Genomic DNA, 19,255 nt, shown 5'->3' with positions numbered 1-19,255 from the left:
ATCTATTATTTAAATCCTTATAGTGTGATTTGTTTTATCAAAAACCAGTTTCAATCAACTGACGAGATATCTTCTTTCCTAATATCATGCATTTAATATTTAAATATATATATATATATAACAAGATTTGAGTTATCAAAATTATGTATATATTATAACCAGAATATTTTTAAAAATTTATTAGAAGATATTTTATCTCATAGCTGAATTAAAATTTATTAGAGGATATTATATCTCATTGCTTCTCTTGAAAACTAGGTCATTTAGAAACTTAAACTAATTTGCTATATAAATATCGCACCACCCACATTAGTTTCATGCATCTATCTTTTAAGTTTTCATATGTTTTTGATCGTTATAATTTAAATTCTACTTTTGTGATCTTGTGCAGGTGTATGATAATCAATAAGTAACTCATAGACGGGAACACCATTACTGGTAATATTATGGGGGATTCTTCTTCTCCGTTTATTTTTGTTCTCTTCCTCTTCATGTTGTATCTCTATCTATATTTTTGCATCAGTAGTGATTCAACTAACAAAAAAAAGACGACTTTGTTTATCCAGGAACTGATGATCTCTTTCGAAAAAGGTAATTCTTTTTTTTTATAAAGTTAAATCACTTATCAAGAATATAATATAAGATATGTATGCTAATTAAGTGCAATTTATTTATTGTGCGTGATCCTCTTCGGTACGTCTGAGAGCCAAAGGTAATCTCAAAGCTTTTTAAAAACTTTGAAACTCATTGATGTTGTCCTATCAATTATATAATTTGTTATCTTTAAATATTTTTGTTAGAATTACCTCTTTTCTGACTCAAAGCTTAGAGAAGGAAACCGTAAATCATCTCTGCTGTTACAATGAAACCAATGATAATAATTCTCAGGTAATTTAAATCTCTCTTTTATATTTCATGGCTAATATTTTTTATTGGGGTTGTGCGTGAAATATTTATTTTTTCTCAATTATATTTTTCTGATGTTTTAAGATTAGTGTTAAATGTGATCGTTTTCTAAACGTTCTAATGTATTCTTTGTTCATATGAACATAGTATAAATATCAATATGTAACATCGAATCTTTCATATTAACCATATACATGTAACATAAATATTATATAGTTGTAAATATAATATCAACTTAATATTAATGTTAATGCCCGCACATGCGTGCGGGCGGTCCACCTAGTAGTCAATAATACGTGATAAACAATTTTTGTATGTTTGATGACAATTTTCTATTTTTCAAAAATTAAGGATTTCAATAAACTTTATATTTTTTGTCTTATTATTCGTCGAAAAATCTTTAGCTAGATAAACAAATTATCACTAATTGTGTTTGAATACATACGAATGTACGATCTTTTAAAGAAGTTTTCAAATTCAAACATAATGTCCTGAAAGTATTATAACTGACTTTTTCAAAAAAGTGTTATAACTGAAAATTACTAACAAATTTTATTTTAACTATAAAAACTTCATCTATATTTTGTTTATAAACACTAATAAAATATAAAACTAAGAAAGTCTCATTTGACGTCTCAATCTGGCATATTCTTCGGGCAGCTCAACTCAACCTTTCGTACTTCGTATAATCTTAGCCGTGTCCTGAAGTGCATTGAGCAAATTTTTGGAGGTTTTGATGGTGTTCCCTCGGATGTACCAAGAAAGCGGCGGTAGATTAAATGGAGGATATGGCTCAAAGTATTGGTTTATGATCAATTTTGTCGCAATATTTCCTTGGCCACCACTGCATTTTTTATATTCTTCTTGACTTTTTGGTAACCTCTTTTTACACAACCGTTCCTGATCTACATATACAGGCTCCAGTTTATAGTTGCCCTCGAACACTTTCATCAACATTACTTTCTCTTTCTTATATTTTCCCTGTCAGTAAGCTGAGTTAAGTACAAAAAAGGTGTTGATTCTTGTGGGAGAAGCTTCTTACCGTAAGATCTTGTTCGTTTTCTTCCACAATTAGATGTAACGGGATAGGAATAGAAGTCAGCGAAAAGAAGTCATAAACCACAGCTTTCTCGACCTTGATGACCCGCCTCGGACCATCCTCCGTCAAAACCTTTATTGATATGTTTTTCTTGATAATAAACAAAAGAAAATCACAATCTCATGTATATTTAATACCAAATTGGAATCATATAATGATCAGAAAAGAAAACCATAAGGTCTCGCCGCTTCTTCTCATCATAAAAATGACTGCCCCATGAATCAATCAACCATAAGTAGGTTAATTCAGGCGCCGCTCCTATGGTCATTTCTAAGTTCATATGGTAAACACCCTTCTTAGTTGTTACCTTCAAAGATCAAAAAATTAAAGAAATTTTAAAGATCTTGTTCTTGATTCTACCAAGGCAAAAGGATTTTTGGGTATTATATTTTGTTTGGATATTTTTTTCTTTACCTTGACCTTGGGAGGGGGATTTTGCCAAGGATGCTTCTTCTCTTCTTCATGCCAAAGTATATGTTGTATCCTCTCCTCTTTTTCATCATAGTGTTCTTTCCTATTCTTCTTCTTGTTAGCAGGAGCATTACTATTAGTGTCTTTCTCTGACACCAACTTAGATTCGACATTTTCAGATCCTTTTGACTTGGCCTACATCAACAAACAGAATAAAATGTGCGTTTATATCTATTTGACTTCCTCAGGTCCTCTGATTGATGATATAAGCTGACCTTAAGAGGCTGTTGACTGTTCTTACTGATCCAGCTACCAAATCCAGGGAATACACCCATTTTCTATTCGAAAGTTTAGCCCACCAAAACTAATACTTACCTGATGAGAGGAAGAGTAAATGACGATCTAAAACTTGAGTATATATAGTATGGTTTGTGGAATGCCAGTTAAAGTATATTCTGCACTTTGAGAGAATGGTGTACGTTAAGTTTTATGCATGGCGAAAAAATGAAGTGGGCAGCTCAATTCTCGTGATTACATGACGTACAAGCGAGACCTTTCTGGGGAAAGAGAAGACCCAAGTTCTCAGAAAAATGAAAACCCACCAATGTGCATGTTCGGTTTTTGGTAGAGTCCAATATTTTTTTCAATGTATAATCAATTGTAGGATCTATGCGATTATCCTCCCTCGTCCATTGCTACAAGTATAGAATCTTCTTGTGTTTTTGGTTTTAAGCGGTCACACAAATGTTCGTCTATAAACAATGGCTCTAATCTCCAAGAACCCTCAAACATTTTCATGAACATTGTTTTCTCTTCATTATATTTTGACTGCTCTCGACAATAAAGGGAGAAAAAAACAATTTGAAGTGGTGAATACAGAACAAAATAGTTTGAAATTATTTGTTCTTGTGAAAAACTAGAGAAGTACAATGAAAACATAACATTAACTACGAAATTAACTCTCTGAATTCTCATAACAGATGATAGTGGCAACAGCAGACTCTGCCATCAGACTATCAGAGAGTTTAAACTTCAATTTTATTTACGTTACAATTCAAGTTGTGTGAATGTCACGTGTCCTTTAATCCAGTTGCAGCCTTTTCTTCTTCCAACCCATATCTCAAAAAGTGTTACATGCAGCTGATAGAACACATGCCAGTCAATGGATGGTTGTCTCCTGCTAAAATCACCTCAGCAACATCGTAATTTTTTAAAACAAAATTGGACATGTTGGTGTATGAGTGGCAAAAGTGGTTAGAGGCCATGCATCCGTTCAAGAAAATTAGAGAATCCTAACACAAAAACATAAGTAAATAAGAGGTTTAGGTTCTAATGATGGTACTTATTAATTATTCCAACATACATCAGATTCAGTTACACACTTGAGATGATCATTTTGTTTTGGAACACTTTTTTTTTTGGAACACACACACTTGAGATGATCACACATGCATCTTTATTACTAACTGAGACTTACAAATCAACACACACACACACACAAACATATACATATTCTCTGAGAATCCTCTGTTTTGGTGGAAGAGGAACAAAAGCTTTTCCTCAGCCAAAGCAGCTGATAGGGTCCTTACAGCTCTTTGAAGGGGATTGTGCATGGCCACTCTTCCCACCTTTGGAGAGGTAATGCTGATGGTATTCTTCAGCTTTGTGGAATTTCTTTGCCGGTAAGATCTCGGTCACAATCTTCTTCTCCAAATTCTTCTGTTGGTTCTCAAGAGATGAAAAGCAATAAGGAGTATATTACGTTTCCGGCTTTGCAATGTATGAGAATCAGATGGTTTTTTACCTATACAGAAAAAGTAATATTTACTTTAAGACATCATGAAACTACATATACGAAGAGCCCATAGAAATCAAAAAGACCATATTGATTGTTGGATTCCTTACCAAATAAGAATTTTGAGAACATCCAAAACTGTATCTTCTAGCACAGAGTTGGAAGATTCTGCAAAATCAATAACAATCCAGATCCAGTTATAAGAAATCAACAGTAACGCAAAAAGCATAAGAATGGAAATTATAAACAAATAAATTAACTGAAGCTCAATGAAGGACAGCTTTGATCCATTTTGATATCTTCGTAAATCCAGTGTGGCACTTGATGCCAACCGTAACACCTACTTTAATAAATAACAGTCCATCTTTATATATAAAAGGGGGACAAAACACAAAAATACAGAACCAATGCTAATTGACTGGAAATCGATCTCAATGCTAAATAATAGTTTCAGATTCACCAGGCTTGACGTTCCTAGCCTCCCAGTACCGCAGCAGACTCGCCTCCACAACCGATGAACACCTACCGGACTTCAAATCAGAAAAACACCCTTGAGTTAGCCATTAAGAGAGATGGGTATAAGAATCGAGTTTAAAATAGATGAGTAGCAGAGAGATGAATAGATCGCAAGCTCCAGAAGAGGTATACTAACCTATTTTATCTCAATTTAAAAAAACTTTTAAGCTGCGGCAGTTAATACTAGTCAATAATAGTATGTGATAACAATTTTATGTATGTTTGATAACAATTTAAGGATTTCGATAAATTTTCTATTTGTTGTCGTATTTGATTGTCAAAAAATCTTTAGTTATAATAAACAAATTATCACCAGTTGTGTCTGAATGTATCCTATTTTTTTTTTAAGTTTACAAATTCATACATGATGTCCTGAAAGTATTATAACCGAAAATGACTAACATATATTATTTTAACCATAGAAAACTTCATCAACTTTATTTATTATAAACACTAATGTAAATTTAAAACTAAAAAAGTCTAATCAACGGTTTTGGTGGCATATAGGAATGTCAACCAAGGATCTGAACCGTTAAGGCTTGTTGTGGCAAAATTGGGCCTTAATTTAGTAAGCCCATAAACTTTCGGGCCTCGCGAGATAGTACTGTGCGATCGGGCCGAAAGCGGGATGGACCACAGGTTAACCTGCGGGATATTGAAGACCCGCAAATAGTCTCCATTTTTGCCTTCACCTGAAACAACGAGAGAGAGAGAGAGAGAGAGAGAGAGAGAGAGAGAGAGAGAGAGAGAGAGAGAGAGAGAGAGAGAAGAGAGAGAGAGAGAGAGAGCGATTCGGTCTTAGATGTTCGCCGACGACAAATGGAGCTCCGATGACGGATATTTGAAGGTTGATGATACTTCCAGACTACTTCCAGACTACTCCCATGTGTCTTCTATCTCCATGAGTGGAGCTTCTTTAAGCCACCGGGAGAATTATTCGAACTCACTTTCCACCGAAGACGAGATCCAGCTCCGGCGATGGGTTCTTCAGCGACGGTGACTACATGCATGTCACATGCAAAGAAAGATCAAACATGGTTTGTTGTCGATTTATATTTTCTCGGGTCTAACACTCTAACTCATTATTTCAGGTGGGTTTTCTTCTTCTTCTGGAGCTCCTTTGCTTCGATCCACCACCGGAGCTTCTATTCTTCTTAGATCCACTGCCAGAGCTTCTATTCTTCTAAAATCCACCACCGTCACTTCGCCTTCGCTGCATGCATGGTCGTCTTTTTCTCCATTTATCCTCTTTAGTTACTTGTTTTTTTTTTTTTTTTTTTTTTGGTAAAATGTTAAATTGATTATACCAAATTTTCTGTTTTTGACAGAGATTACATGAGAACACAAGTAGCGGAGAAATTAAAAAGCAATCTAAACACCAGTGCTAAACTCAACAAACTAAGCAAAGTAAAAGACTAGAAACTAAGCAAACTAAACACCATTACATGAGAACTTTAGTTACTTGTTTTGTCACTGATATAATTTTATTGCTTGTGATGCTTGCTTTTTAGCTTAGTTTGATGTTATGTGAATGTGTTATGTCTCTGTCTCGGTTTGCTAGGTAGCTCAGTTAACTGTTGTTTGAAATTGTGGGTGTATTCTATCTCTATTTTTGTATTAAGTCTCGGATATGTATTTTGTTTTTGTAGGTGAACAAAGAGGTGGCTGGTGATGACTGTGAATGCCGGTGTAGGCTACGATATAGCACACCGGGGTGTCCGGTCATTACCACCAGCTGACGTTATATAACAAATTAGTTTTGTGCACTTGGAGCAAGTTGTAATGGACTACAAGAACAATATATAGCAAATTTGATACATCTTTAATAGCAGATGCTTCATGTATCTTCATTATGTGCACTTAGGTATGTAGTGGAGCAGCCTGAAGCGTCCTGGAACAGCATTCAGCATCAAAAAGCATCCTGGAGCAGCCTGCAGCGTCAAGAAGCCTCCTGGAGCGGCCTGCAGCGTCAAAAAGCGTACTGATGCACTCCATTAGCGTCTGTCCCGCAGGCCGTCCCGTAAAGGATTGTGCACTTGGCAGGGCGGGATTGGGCAGCCCTTTTGGAGACCGCAGTCCACGCGGAACTGACCCGCCTTGACCCGTAAATATGAGCCCGCTGTAGTACAGGACGGGACGGACCAACCTGTACTGGTATATTCTGTTGAGACTTGGAATTCTCGTCTTATTAGAGAATGTTTACCAAGTCTGACCAAAGGTGCAGGAGTATTCTTTTTGTAACAATAGATGACGTGGCAAAGAAGTCTGTGTTAAAAGAAGATCTACTCGAAATGAGATATTCAAGGATTATGTGACGAGATTTGGGTTTATCCAAAGGAGTCGTTAGGATCATCTAGGTGGTAATAAAAAGGAGCTGGAGAGGTTTTTAGCTAGTCACGGTTTTGAGAGATCAGAGAGCTGGGTGTGAGAGTTTCTTATCAAGCATAATCAAGTGTGCAACGAGAGTTGTGTTGCTTAATTTGATAGGTTAGAAAATGATCAATGTTGATTCACAAGCTGCGAAGTCATATTATTCTGATTAAACAGATTCGTTGTAATTTGTTTTAAAGCTTTTCTAATAAAATATTGAATTTGCGTTACTCCTGGAATTCATCTTTGCTCTAAATTCTTCATAATCTTCGGGCAGCTTAGCTATTCTTATAATCTTAGATGTGTTCTGAAGTGCAATGAGCAGATTTTTGGAGGCTTTGATGGTGCTCCCACGGATGTACCAAGAAAGCGGCGGTAGATTAAATGGAGGATATGGCTCAAAGTATTGATTTATTGTCAATTTTGACGCAGTCTTTCCTTCGCCACCACTACATTTTTTATATTCTTCTTGATCTTTTGGTAACTTCTTTTTGCACAACCGTTCTTGATCTACATATACAGGCTCCACTTTAAAGTTGCCCTCGAACACTTTCATGAACATTACTTTCTCTTTCTTATATTTTCCCTGTCAGTAAGCTGAGTTAGGTACAAAAAAAGGTGTTGATTCTTGTGAGAGAAGCTTCTTACCGTAAGATCTTTTTCGTTTTCTTCCACAATTAGATGTAACGGGATAGGAATAGTAGTCAGCGAAAAGAAGTCATGAACCACAGCTTTCTCCACCTTGATGACCCGCCTCGGACCATCCTCCGTCAAAACCTTTCTTTTTATGTTTTTCTTGATAACAAAAAAAAAAAGACATCACATTCTCATGTATTTCTATATATTTAATACCACATTGGAATCATATAATATGATGAGAAAAGAAAACCATAAGGACGCGCCAATTCTTCATATCAAAAAACGAACTGCTCCCTGGGTCAGTCAACCAAAAGAAGGTCATATTAGGCGCCGCTCCTATGGTTACTTCTAAGTTCATATGGTAAACACCCTTCTTAGTTGTCACCTTCAAAGATCAAAATATCAAGAAATTTTAAAGATCTTGTTATTGATTCTACCAAGGCAAAAAGATTTTGGGTATTATATTTTGTTTAGAGATTTTTTTTCGTACCTTGACCTTGGGAGGGGGATTATGCCAAGGATGCTTCTTCTCTTCTTCATACCAAAGTATATGTTGTCTCATCTCCTCTTTTTCATCATACACATATTCTTTCTTCTTCTTGTTAGCAGGAGCATTATTATTGATGTCTTTCTCTGACACCGACTTAGATTCGACATTTTCAGATCTCTTGGACTCGGCCTACATCAACAAACGGAATAAAAATGTGCTTATATATCCATTTGACTTCCTCAGGTCCTCTGATTGATGATATAAGCTGACCTTAAGAGGCTGTTGACTGTTCTTACTTATCCAGCTACCAAATCCAGGGAATATACCCATTTTCTATTCGAAAGTTTAGCCTACCAAAACTAATACTTACCTGATGAGAGCAAGAGTAAATGACGATCTAAAACTTGCGTGTATATATATATATATTATGGTTTGTGGAAAGTTAGTTAAAGTATATTCTGCATTTTGAGAGAATGGTGTACGTTAAGTTTTATGCATGGTGAAACAATGAAGTGGCAGGCTGGCAGCTCAATTCTCGTGATTACATGACGTACAAGCGAGATCTTTCTGAGGAAAGAGAAGACCCAAGTTCTCAGTAAAATGAATCAAAACCCACCAAAGTGCATGTTCCTTTTTTTTTGGTAGTCCAATTTTTTTTAATGTTTAATCAATGGTCGGATCTGAAATTTAAAATACCATAAACATTTTAAAGTTATTAATAAACAAATTTTGAAAATTTTGGGGCTATGCGATTTATGTATAAACTCTTTAAACTTTTTTCTTTAAAAAAAAAGAGAAGGTTTTATCCGGTTGTGCCATGAATTGGCACTGCTTGAATCAACAATAGGTAGTCAGATATTTTAGGGTTACAATTACATTAATTACAATTACATTAATTACATCATTCTCCGATTCGTATATCTCATCCCGTTACTTCTCCTACGTGATCTCCATCTCTCCTTTATGTGCTCATCTTTGCTCTTCTCCAATACAACGCCGTTTTCTCCTTGACCATCATCATCATGGCCTCCTCCTCCTCCTCCTCGGAGCCTAGCAGCTTCAGCGAGGAGATCTTCAATCATACTCTCTGTGGTTTTAATGGTGATCCCGCGAATGTACCAAGAAAGTGGAGGTGGAGTAAGTATAGCAGAAGGCTGAAACATCTGATCCATTGTCACCTTCGACCCTACCCTTCCTCGTCCATTGCTACAACTATCGTAATCTTGTAGAGTTTTTGGTTTCATGCGGTCACACAAATGTTCATCTATAAACAATGGCTCTACTCTCCAACAACCCTCAAACACTTTCATGAACATTGTTTTCTCTTGCTTATATTTTGACTGTGCTTGAAAATAAAGAGAGAAAAACAAATTTGAAGTGGTGAATACAGAAGAAAAATAATGATTTTTGTGAAGACCATAATTATATCTTACGGTGAGATTTTTTCGATTTTCTTGGACAATTAGATGTACAGGGAAAGTACCAGCCCACCAAAGAAACTTCCAAGCCGCGGCTTGCTTCACCTCCACTGTCTGCATTGGTCCTTCCTCCATCAAAACTTTTCTTGATATGCATTCCTGGTTTAGAGATTAAAAAAATTATCTTAATAATCACTACGTTTTGAATCATACAAGACAGCAGAGACCAGCAAGCACCTTGATGTTCTTGAAGTATCGTTTGTTGTCTGGATGAGTGAAAATATTGTAGACTGATTCAGGAGGCAATCCCACGTTAACTTCTACATTCAAATGGCAAAACGAACCGTTTTGTGTTTTCACCTGCAAAGACAATATTTCTTTGAATACCAGCTACTCTATGTTTTGAGATATTTTTTTTTTTGGTTATGATCATACCTGAACCTTAGGAGGTTGATCAATCCATGAAGGATTGTTTCTCCAAGATTGTAATTGCCTTTCTAACTTCTCCTCATCTCTGTGCTTATCATAAGTAGTCTCTGCCTCTATCTTGTTAAGACTCTTGACCAAGCTTTGCTCTTTGATATTCCTTAACCTCTTGAACTCAGCCTATATCAACAATAACAATAGCACATAAAGCATGATCCAACTATGTTCTATATTTGATTAAGCTTCTAGAGATGTTAATGAAAGTTTAACCTTGAGAGGCTCTTGAATAGTCTGATTAATCCAGACCACAAATCCAGGAAGCACATCCTTATTTTCAAACATATTGAATAACACTAACACCTGTCTTCTTCTCTGATCTTGAAACTTCAGAGCCACCCGAAACAGAGCAAGGTAAAAAATGACAGATCAAGGGAAATAGAAAGTCAACGATATGGTCTGAGGGAGACAGCCTATACAGAAGGTTAAGTTAATTAAGAAAGGCTATTAATATTAATAATACGGATTAGTGGTGTGGAGGTTGAGTGTACCATACGGGCCGGGAACTAGTTAAAGAACTGGAGCAAGTTCTCTTCTCGTGACCTCCTCTTTCGACGTTAAAGCATGTGCGCAAAATCGGCCGGACATTGCTTTCGAGTCGTGTCTCTCGCTTGCCGCAACCGATCCCGTGAAGGTGAAGCCCCTAACCAGTATCCACTGCAAGACGATCAAAATTCGACTCTGGTTTGCAAGTTTGCAACTCAAACTCAGTCATTGATTTTTTTTTTTTTAATTTTTTCATTAACTAAAAAATTAAGTGCGCAAAAGAGTCCAAAAATGTATAGATGCCTTTGTTGAATAAAAGATTAAACGTTTTGTTATTTAAAAGGTGTAGGTAGGAGAGCGACGTGACGGCCAAGCATCATGGACTTATTAGATCTGTAATTAATGGGCCTATGAGCCGATTATAATTAGTGGTTGGTTATTACTTTAAATAGAGTCGGTCTGGTTATTTCGGTTTGGGGATGCTTCCGGTTACTAAGATGCATGTTATGCATGGTTTGGAGAAGCTTAAGATAGATGACAAATTGATTCAGATACATAATGAATTGAATATGCCCATGATTAAGAAAGCTTGATTTTCATTAGTTACATGAATGTGGAGTAGGTATCGAGAGGTATTAATATGTTTGTGTTGATTGCCTAACAAGAAATCACATTCTCTAATCATTTACGTAGACATGTCAAGCAAAAAATGAAGGATTAAAATCATTTCTTCTTCCACTTTGTTTCAAAAGCTAGTAAAGTTTCAGTATTATTTATATACAAAAAGAGGGAGTCATTCTATATGACTAGAGGAAACTTGTAAACTGATCAATCAAAGAATGGATCATCAACCAAAGCGGTTTATCTCTCCATAACGTTTTTTAAGAGAGTAAAAAAAAGAGTGCAAAGAGAGTGGTGCATATGCCTCCGTCAAGATGGAGCCCAAAGTCAATCCTGCCTTTCTGGATCACTGCTCGTCGTCGTCAAGCGCTTGATCTGTTCTTCTAGCTGCAACCATTTCATGAACCATCATCATATATAAACGCTAATGGTAATCTGTAAAAATGAAGATCAATGGTGGGTGAGTGTGGCTATACGTATGTGCACATCACAATACCTGAGCGTTTAGTTTCTTCTGATTCTCAAGCTCCTCTTCAAGCATCTGCACCCTGCATCATTTGAAACCATTGGAACAATCAAATCAAAGTTTCCCAAATTAATTTTGGAAGTACCGTAAAAAAAAAAAAATCAAAAGTGGAGTTTTATCTTTAGTACTACCTCTGCTCCAAGAAATGAACCTGAGAAGATAGAGCTGCCTCCCTTGCTGTCTGTGAACTTAAAAAGACTCTTAATACTCTGTCCTCACACCAACTTCCTCTCTATACATAATGTCATTAGCAAAATGAGAAGCAAAACTCAACCTGCTCGTCTTCGGTATTCACGTTTGCGTTTGTGTCTTCTGTTAAAAATGAAGATCATAATCAAAATCAACTTGTAAACCAGAGCAGATGCAATAAATATATGAACATGAAAGATTACCAGCAGCTGGAGCAAAGAGTTGAAACAATCCGGTTAACCTCTCCTGCCAAAGCACATGAAAGAAGATAGTGTACAAACGTACAACAACCAGAAAGAAGAATGTAGAAACAAACGTACCGCAATACCGGATTCTTCCACGCGGCCACAAAGAACAGGAAACGCTTGAATTCTTTCTCGGTGATTGAGAATGAGGATGGGCAAGCAGTGTTTAAGGAGGATGAGATTATTGAAGTGATTGGAAAGTATTTCCAGAAGATGTTCTCCTCCTTACCGGGAGAAAGAGAAGAGACCGTCCATTATGCACTTCGGCCAATAGTCTCTAATGAGGAGAACGATGTCCTTACTGCTGTACCATCGGAATGGGAAATCCGAGAGGCTGCTTTCTCAATCAATGCAGAGAAAGCTCCGGGCCCCGATGGTTTCTCGGCAGGCTTCTTCCATACCCACTGGGATGACGTCGGTCCGGATATTGTGACAGAAGTACAAGGATTCTTCAGGGGCGAGCCTCTACCAGAGAACATTAATGAAACCAACATCCGCCTAATTCCCAAGATCACCAACCCGCAAAAGGTCTCGGACTATAGACTGATCGCTTTGTGTAATGTTTATTACAAATTTTTCTCTAAGCTCCTTACCCGTCGGCTTCAACCTCTCATGGGAAAGCTGATATCGGAAAATCAGTCCGCTTTTGTGTCGGGTCACGCAATAGGAGATAACATCTTGATTACTCATGAGGTGTTACATTATCTCAAGACGTCCAAGGCGGAACAGAGATGTGCAATGGCGGTTAAAACAGATATGAGCAAGGCGTATGACCGCCTTGAGTGGGAATTCATCTCCCTCGTTATGCTTCGGTTGGGATTCCACCAAACTTTTGTCAGCTGCATTATGCAATGTATCGATTCTGTGACATACTCCTTCCTCATTAACGGCTTGCCTAGAGGGAAGGTAGTACCGAGCAGGGGAATCCGTCAAGGAGACCCCCTCTCTCCTTACATATTTATTATGTGTAGCGAGGTCCTCACGGGTTTATGTAACAGAGCGCAGGAGGATGGTTCTTTGCAAGGGCTTCGGGTAGCTCGGACCTGCCCTCGTATCAACCATCTCCTTTTTGCGGATGATACAATGTTTTTCCTTGATGCTAATCGGGAGAACTGTGCGGCTCTTACGAGTATCTTGGACATGTACGAGAATGCTTCGGGTCAGGCCATTAGCAAAGAAAAGTCTGCCATCACTTTCTCCCGAAAAACCCCCGGCGTCCCTTAAACGTTTGATCAAAGAAGAACTTCTAATCCAAAAAGAGGGAGGAACGGGGAAATATCTCGGCTTACCGGAGCACTTTGGACGGAAAAAGCGGGACATTTTCTCCTCTATAGTTGACAAGATTAATCAGAAAGCTCAAGGCTGGTCAAATAAATTCCTCTCCTCTGCGGGTAAAATGGTAATGCTACAAAGCGTTCTCTCGGCGGTTCCCTCCTATTCCATGACGTACTTCGAGTTACCAGTCTTCCTATGCAAACGTATTCAATCGACAGTCACCCGCTTCTGGTGGGACAACAACCCAGAGACGAAGAAGATGGCGTGGATTTCTTGGACAGATATGGCTAAACCAAAGGCTCTCGGAGGACTCGGATTTCGTGATTTCCAAGACTACAACGCGGCCCTCCTTGCAAAAACAGGATGGCGCCTACTCCAAAACCCTGACTGTCTGTTGGGGAAAGTGCTACTTGGGAAATATAGCCCGGAAAATAACATCCTACTAGCCACCGGAACCTCAAACATGTCACATGGTTGGCGGAGTGTCTTGGTGGGACGCGATTTATTGGCTCAAAAGCTTGGCTGGGTGGTTGGAGATGGACAGTCCATCAAAGTCTGGGATGACCCGTGGTTAAGTCGATCTCATCAAACCAGACCAATGGGACCCCCGGAGGAAAGATGCCTCGAGATGACAGTCTCTGACCTCTTGATATCGGGCTCGGGGGAGTGGGATTTGCAGAAAATCCAACAGCTCCTGCCTGCGTATGAGGAAGCTATTCAGGGTATTAAACCAAGTAAAACCGGGGCTCCGGACAGGATCATTTGGCTCGGAACTAAAACTGGGGAGTATTCAGTCAAGTCGGGCTACTACAGTGCGGTGGATGATGAAGATTTCCTTCCAGGGACTCTTAATGGTGGTGGATTTAACTGGAAGAAAGAAGTTTGGAGCTTAGATTGCGCACCTAAAGTGAAGATGTTTTCGTGGAAGCTGCTGAAAGGAGCCATACCAGTGGGTGAAAGACTCTTAGCGCGACATATTCCAGTTGACTCTGCTTGTAAGCGATGTGGTGAAGCTGAATCTATTATTCATCTGTGCTTTCATTGTCCTTTTGCGAGGAAGGTTTGGCAGCTGGCCCCTTTCTCATCGACGACGGATTACAGTGGAATGCTAGATTTGGCGGGTTTGTGGTCTGATCTGTGCTCTAAAACTTGCTTACCTCCATCGGGAATCACCTCGGGTTCTCTAGCTCCATGGATCCTGTGGAGCATTTGGAAGGAACGCAACAAGTTTGTGTTTGAAGGGAGCTCTGCCTCAGCGGAGGAAACCTTAACTAAAGCAATACGACTAGCCAGAGAATGGAGTTTAAACAAGCAGCAGAAGGAACCTGTTAAAAAGATTATCCGAGTTCCTACTCCCTCCCCTCCCTTGGGTGCGAGTACAATAAGGTCTGACGCTGCTTGGAATATGAGAGGAACAAATGCTGGTTTGGGCTTGTTCTTGTTGTCACCTGCAGGTACGAGATCTTCTAGTTTGAGTGCAGTTTTTGTGAGCTCGACTCTAATGGCGGAAGGGCTCGCTCTCCTCGAGGCGGTGAAAATGGCGAAGGAAGAAGGATTGAGTTCAGTTTGCTTTGAGTCTGATTCTCTGCAACTAGTGAAGGAAGTCCGATCGGGGAGTTTCTCTCCGGATCTCTATGGAATTGTTTCTGATATCCTCTCTCTTGTTGATGATTTGGAATTCGTTTCTTTTGCCTGGATCCCTCGCGATCAAAATGTTCAGGCTGACATTATGGCAAAGCATGCTTTAGCTGTAGCCAATGTATTAAGGGTTGGTGGAGTAGTTACTACCCCCAACTAACTCGTTTCCTCTTAGTTAATGAATGAGTGTTTCAAAAAAAAAAGAAACAACATTCTATGAGTAGTGAGTGGAAAAATTATTATACCCTCTGGATGTCATTGTTGAGCAGGAGATTCTGTAGCAATGGGAGGATCTGAGCTGCATCGCTAGTCATAGGATTCGCAGCTTCATCGCCCTGAAGAAACAAACTCTAATTAATCACAGTCAATATTGCAATTAAAGAAAGTAAAAAAGTTGGAGTAATCTTTAGATTATACCGAGTCGATTTCTTCAGTCGAGTTGAGTTCAAGTGACTCTTCTTCTTCACCGATTGGATTCTCAGGCGATCCCGTTCCTGATGAACACATTTTGCCTAATCCATGCATGCATAGAATCACAAGCTTAATCAGATCAAAACGCTAATCAAACTTCATATACAATAACCTTAATTAACAACGCAATATGAAGTTCATCTACAGAGACGATAACGTTACGAGACTATCCGATTCCAAAAGAAAACGAAACTTCACTGCGTTCCTAAATCTTTCTAGCGATTGTAAACGATACAAGATCAACAACTACGAGAACATCTCTAAAGCAAACGAATCCACTGAGTAGTTACGATCAGCGATACGACGAGAAAGAAGACGAAAGTACGAGAGCGATCGTAAATTAAAGAAAATCGAACCGTTAGTTTCTTCACTTGAGAAACAACGAAGCCGCGGAGCGAACAGTCGGAGAAAGAGCCTGGAGCGGTGAGCGAGCGCGGCGGAGAGTGAAGTGGAAGAAGGCGGAGGAGGATGAAGTCCGCAAGCGAATCGCCGTCGAAGAGAATCTCTCTCTCTCTGGGACTTTGTGAAGAGAGTGAAAAAGTTAGTTAGAGTCGCGGACTTTATAGGACCCCCAAAAAGTTTGTTACTCGTTGCGCGGACTTCTAATTAACCTTTAATCTGGGTTTTAGCGGACTTTGAAATCCGATACATCTGTTGTGGATTTACCTCTAATTATATCATAACTGCTAAAGTATTCTTCAAATACATCATTAGATAATGGAGGGAAAAATAATTACAATAAGATTTCAAATATCAACATTAATCCTGGCCTGGCATCTTTCAGTTCTAAATTATAATCACTCGTATCACATTTAAATTTATAATAATTATTTGTAGTATATATCTCTGATACAATTAGATTTAACAGTCTATTGGACTCAGCAAAAAAAGAATAAATTAGATGATATTCTATATGTTTCATATTAAGTGTCATATTAAGGAATTGCTATTTTATATTTTTGTGTATTATTTTAAAAATAAAAACATGTTTTACTGTTATCTTAAAATATTTCTCTCTTTTTAAGTTTTAGTGAAAATATCTTATAAAATTGAGCAAAAATGGATAAAAGTTTTCCAAGTTAAAATACTAAATAAAATCCCTTTCGTATTAATAGAGAATCATTTTTTAAGACTAACCTTTATTTTGTACTTTATTTACAAGACTGCCATTTTGATGATGTGTCATGCTTACAGTCATTCTCAGCCAAGTTATTTGAATGCCCTTTCATTACTAGAAAATTTACATCAAATGCCATTGGCTTAAGTATTTCGTCCGACATGATTTAAATAATATCCATATTGTCCTACAATCACTTTTACACACCGACAATTTGTTGGAACGTACCAACTCGGTTCTCTATTTATTTCACCACTTTCAAGCTAACCAACTCGGTTCTCACTTTATTTGATCCCACCGATACCATTTTCAACTATAAAGATTGTTCTGTGTTAATTTATTGGAACATACCAACTCGGTTCTCTATTTACTTCACAGACCAACACCATTGTCAGCTAATGTTGATTCCTTGCATCCCAAACTACCTTTGTCTACAAAAAGACAAATTTGTTTTATTGTTCTATCAAATGGGTATCATGTGCCAGAGCTCCAACATTCAATCTTCGACTATTTCAGCCATTTATATTTGGAGTAGAAGCTAAAACAATTGATGCATTACTATGGTGATAAAATGGTTATTCCAGGCATTATAGATTTCCAGCCAGCACCGAAGGTGTAACTAAATATATCACCATCTGTTTCAGCCTTTCGTTTGATCAATTACATCTCTAATACAACAATTGGTTTAATCCGTCGGAACAAAAACAAATTACCTTGCGGTTTACTTATATCAATTTGACTCGATGTTTTTAATTTGGTTTTCAATTTTTAAGAGTTGTCTACATTAGTTGTCCTTGAACTTTTATGTGATAATAATAATGGGTACATACATGACTTACGGGATATGGTATACAGGTGATTCGTATATGGCTGACAAAAAAAGGAAACATGTATAAATGTAAAAAAATTGGGTACATGCGTGATCTATGGGATATGTAATTAATTTGCTCTTAATTTGGAATATTCCAAAATCTCCATAAAAGGAATGCAAAATGAATAATAATGATCACACATTATAGGGGATTTGTTAGTTTCACAGTAAAAGGAACGTTAATAATAAGGACAAAACTTGGTTCCCAAGCTCGATTTTATTCATGAGCTAAAGTAATGTGGGATGTATCTTAAGATTTAATTGCATCCTCATTAGATATTTTTGACTAAATGAAAGTTTCCTATAATGTAAGAGTGAATTATGAATCATTTATTCCGAAATTTTCTCATTTTTATATTCAGAGATCCTCCGTATCTTTTACTTGGCGATAACGCATAGCTTTTGCATCAAGACTTAGGAGTACTATATAAACTAGGGTTTGTTCTCAAACGAAACAATCATTTTTCGAACTATCTACTCAGCTTCAGATTTAAAGCAAAAAAAATGTCGTCTCCATATTAATTTAAAAATCGGGTTTGTCAATTGTTTGTTGTCTTGATATGGCCCATAAGTATCTTATTTACTAATTTTAAGTTAACCCAATCTGTATTTTTTATAGGGATTTCCATTTTATTAAATAAAAAATTAATGTGAGCGTTCCAAATTCTTATACTAAATTTTGATTATATTCAAATCTTAATCATCTATAAGTTAATAAAAGAAAATAGAAAATACTTTTATTAGTATGACTTTAAAATATCCAAATAAATTGGCCTCATAAGAAATTCTAATTTTTGATACACACTTCTCCATCCAATGTATAGATGATTACATAAACAACCCAAAGTTATATATAAATGTTTACTTTGTCAAAACCATATGTTTTATATTTTAATTTTATAAACTCATCCTGCGCTTGCGCAGGTCTTATCCTAATAGAAATGCGCAGGTCTTATCCTAGTAGAAAAGTATGAGAGAAGAGAAGAAGGGAAAAAAAGAGAGACGTCTCGTTATAAGGAGACTCTTCCACTAAGTTTAGGTACTACTTCTACACTTGTAATTATTATCTGATTAGTTTGGTTTCATAATATTTAAATTTTTTGTTGAAACAATAAATTTTACTAATATTATATACATTAGGTACTTGGATGAGAGATTATGTTGCTGCTAAGAGCATCAGCATTGAAGGATTATAGCAAAAGTTTACACAGTTTTTCACAAAAAAAAAAATATTAAAATATTTCAATAGTGTTGAACCCGCGTCGTGCGAGGTCGCTGAGAAGACCCCGTATCATAACTGTTATGCGGGTCCCACGCCACGCGGCGGCCCGCAATTGGATGAATATTAATTTTTTTTTTTTTAAATAAATCGAAAAACGAAATTAAAATAGTAATAATAGGAGCATTGGGAATCGAAAAGTGAGGTTTACCAATGCTGATGGTCTAATGCTCTTAGAAACTATAAACCAACAACTGTGGGGACAAAAGGGGTATGCTTCCGGTTACTAACATGCATGTTATGCATGGCTTGAGGAATCTTAAGATAGATGAAAGACTGATTCAGATATAAAATTAAATTGAGTATGAAAGAATGGCGAGGGTGGGTGGAGGAAGAGTGTGTGTATATGTTTATGTAACCAAAGGAAAAATGCTGTGTGCAAGGCTGCAAGCTGCAGCTTGGTATCGAGA

General features: G+C 37.3%; 4 protein-coding genes and 1 long non-coding RNA gene across 6 annotated transcripts; 1 reads left to right on the top strand and 4 right to left on the bottom strand.

The window, feature by feature from the left end:
* Nucleotides 1-978: 978 nt before the first annotated feature.
* Nucleotides 979-4,551, bottom strand: LOC103835657. 2 transcript variants are annotated; one of them, XM_033276653.1, is made up of 7 exons: nucleotides 4,472-4,551; nucleotides 4,322-4,379; nucleotides 2,692-4,220; nucleotides 2,420-2,611; nucleotides 2,178-2,312; nucleotides 1,949-2,095; nucleotides 979-1,887 (listed from the first exon to the last, which is right to left on the bottom strand). In XM_033276653.1, the coding sequence occupies exons 3-7, from the start codon at nucleotides 2,749-2,751 to the stop codon at nucleotides 1,573-1,575; spliced, it is 849 nt and encodes a 282-aa protein (XP_033132544.1). In that variant the 5' UTR covers nucleotides 2,752-4,220; nucleotides 4,322-4,379; nucleotides 4,472-4,551; the 3' UTR covers nucleotides 979-1,572. The 2 variants fall into 2 exon arrangements, with proteins under 2 accessions (XP_033132544.1, XP_033132545.1); XM_033276654.1 differs by lacking the exon at nucleotides 2,178-2,312.
* Nucleotides 4,552-4,619: 68 nt separating this feature from the next.
* LOC108869426 lies at nucleotides 4,620-7,327 on the top strand. Its single transcript, XR_001955793.2, has 4 exons — nucleotides 4,620-4,853; nucleotides 5,235-5,723; nucleotides 5,819-5,951; nucleotides 6,377-7,327. It is a non-coding gene; the product is annotated as an uncharacterized LOC108869426 (long non-coding RNA).
* On the bottom strand, nucleotides 7,084-8,836 carry LOC103836254. Its single transcript, XM_033276652.1, has 5 exons — nucleotides 8,497-8,836; nucleotides 8,227-8,415; nucleotides 7,987-8,121; nucleotides 7,746-7,892; nucleotides 7,084-7,683 (listed from the first exon to the last, which is right to left on the bottom strand). The coding sequence occupies exons 1-5, from the start codon at nucleotides 8,554-8,556 to the stop codon at nucleotides 7,303-7,305; spliced, it is 912 nt and encodes a 303-aa protein (XP_033132543.1). The 5' UTR covers nucleotides 8,557-8,836; the 3' UTR covers nucleotides 7,084-7,302.
* A 172-nt stretch (nucleotides 8,837-9,008) lies between these two features.
* LOC103835653 lies at nucleotides 9,009-10,590 on the bottom strand. The gene is made up of 5 exons (XM_033276647.1): nucleotides 10,341-10,590; nucleotides 10,080-10,250; nucleotides 9,882-10,004; nucleotides 9,660-9,803; nucleotides 9,009-9,566 (listed from the first exon to the last, which is right to left on the bottom strand). The coding sequence occupies exons 1-5, from the start codon at nucleotides 10,410-10,412 to the stop codon at nucleotides 9,123-9,125; spliced, it is 954 nt and encodes a 317-aa protein (XP_033132538.1). The 5' UTR covers nucleotides 10,413-10,590; the 3' UTR covers nucleotides 9,009-9,122.
* Nucleotides 10,591-10,845: 255 nt separating this feature from the next.
* LOC103835651 lies at nucleotides 10,846-19,149 on the bottom strand. The gene is made up of 8 exons (XM_009111835.3): nucleotides 15,935-19,149; nucleotides 15,525-15,619; nucleotides 15,353-15,442; nucleotides 12,153-12,195; nucleotides 12,035-12,072; nucleotides 11,892-11,941; nucleotides 11,731-11,782; nucleotides 10,846-11,621 (listed from the first exon to the last, which is right to left on the bottom strand). Exons 2-8 carry the CDS (start codon nucleotides 15,612-15,614, stop codon nucleotides 11,562-11,564), a joined length of 423 nt encoding a protein of 140 aa, XP_009110083.1. The 5' UTR covers nucleotides 15,615-15,619; nucleotides 15,935-19,149; the 3' UTR covers nucleotides 10,846-11,561.
* Between the last annotated feature and the right edge of the window lie 106 nt (nucleotides 19,150-19,255).

Source organism: Brassica rapa, chromosome A08 (genome assembly GCF_000309985.2).
Source record: "Brassica rapa cultivar Chiifu-401-42 chromosome A08, CAAS_Brap_v3.01, whole genome shotgun sequence".
NCBI lineage: Eukaryota > Viridiplantae > Streptophyta > Magnoliopsida > Brassicales > Brassicaceae > Brassica > Brassica rapa.
This window is presented reverse-complemented; position numbering and strand designations above follow the sequence as displayed.

Excerpts from the sequence above, each read along its gene's own strand:
- LOC103835657 (XM_033276653.1), bottom strand. The coding sequence starts at position 2,751 with ATGGGTGTATTCCCTGGATTTGGTAGCTGGATCAGTAAGAACAGTCAA. Across the intron at positions 2,096-2,177 it reads AGAAGCGGCGAGACCTTATG|AAAAACATATCAATAAAGGT; the intron begins GTTTTCTTTTCT and ends TTTATTATCAAG. Across the intron at positions 1,888-1,948 it reads AAAACGAACAAGATCTTACG|GGAAAATATAAGAAAGAGAA; the intron begins GTAAGAAGCTTC and ends GCTTACTGACAG.
- LOC103836254 (XM_033276652.1), bottom strand. The coding sequence starts at position 8,556 with ATGGGTATATTCCCTGGATTTGGTAGCTGGATAAGTAAGAACAGTCAA. Across the intron at positions 8,416-8,496 it reads ACAGTCAACAGCCTCTTAAG|GCCGAGTCCAAGAGATCTGA; the intron begins GTCAGCTTATAT and ends TTGTTGATGTAG. Across the intron at positions 7,684-7,745 it reads AAAACGAAAAAGATCTTACG|GGAAAATATAAGAAAGAGAA; the intron begins GTAAGAAGCTTC and ends GCTTACTGACAG.
- LOC103835653 (XM_033276647.1), bottom strand. The coding sequence starts at position 10,412 with ATGTTTGAAAATAAGGATGTGCTTCCTGGATTTGTGGTCTGGATTAAT. Across the intron at positions 9,804-9,881 it reads GATACTTCAAGAACATCAAG|GAATGCATATCAAGAAAAGT; the intron begins GTGCTTGCTGGT and ends TCTCTAAACCAG. Across the intron at positions 9,567-9,659 it reads AAAATCGAAAAAATCTCACC|TCAAAATATAAGCAAGAGAA; the intron begins GTAAGATATAAT and ends TTTCAAGCACAG.
- LOC103835651 (XM_009111835.3), bottom strand. The coding sequence starts at position 15,614 with ATGTGTTCATCAGGAACGGGATCGCCTGAGAATCCAATCGGTGAAGAA. Across the intron at positions 11,783-11,891 it reads GTTCATTTCTTGGAGCAGAG|GGTGCAGATGCTTGAAGAGG; the intron begins GTAGTACTAAAG and ends CAAATGATGCAG. Across the intron at positions 11,622-11,730 it reads AGAAGAAACTAAACGCTCAG|CTAGAAGAACAGATCAAGCG; the intron begins GTATTGTGATGT and ends AAATGGTTGCAG.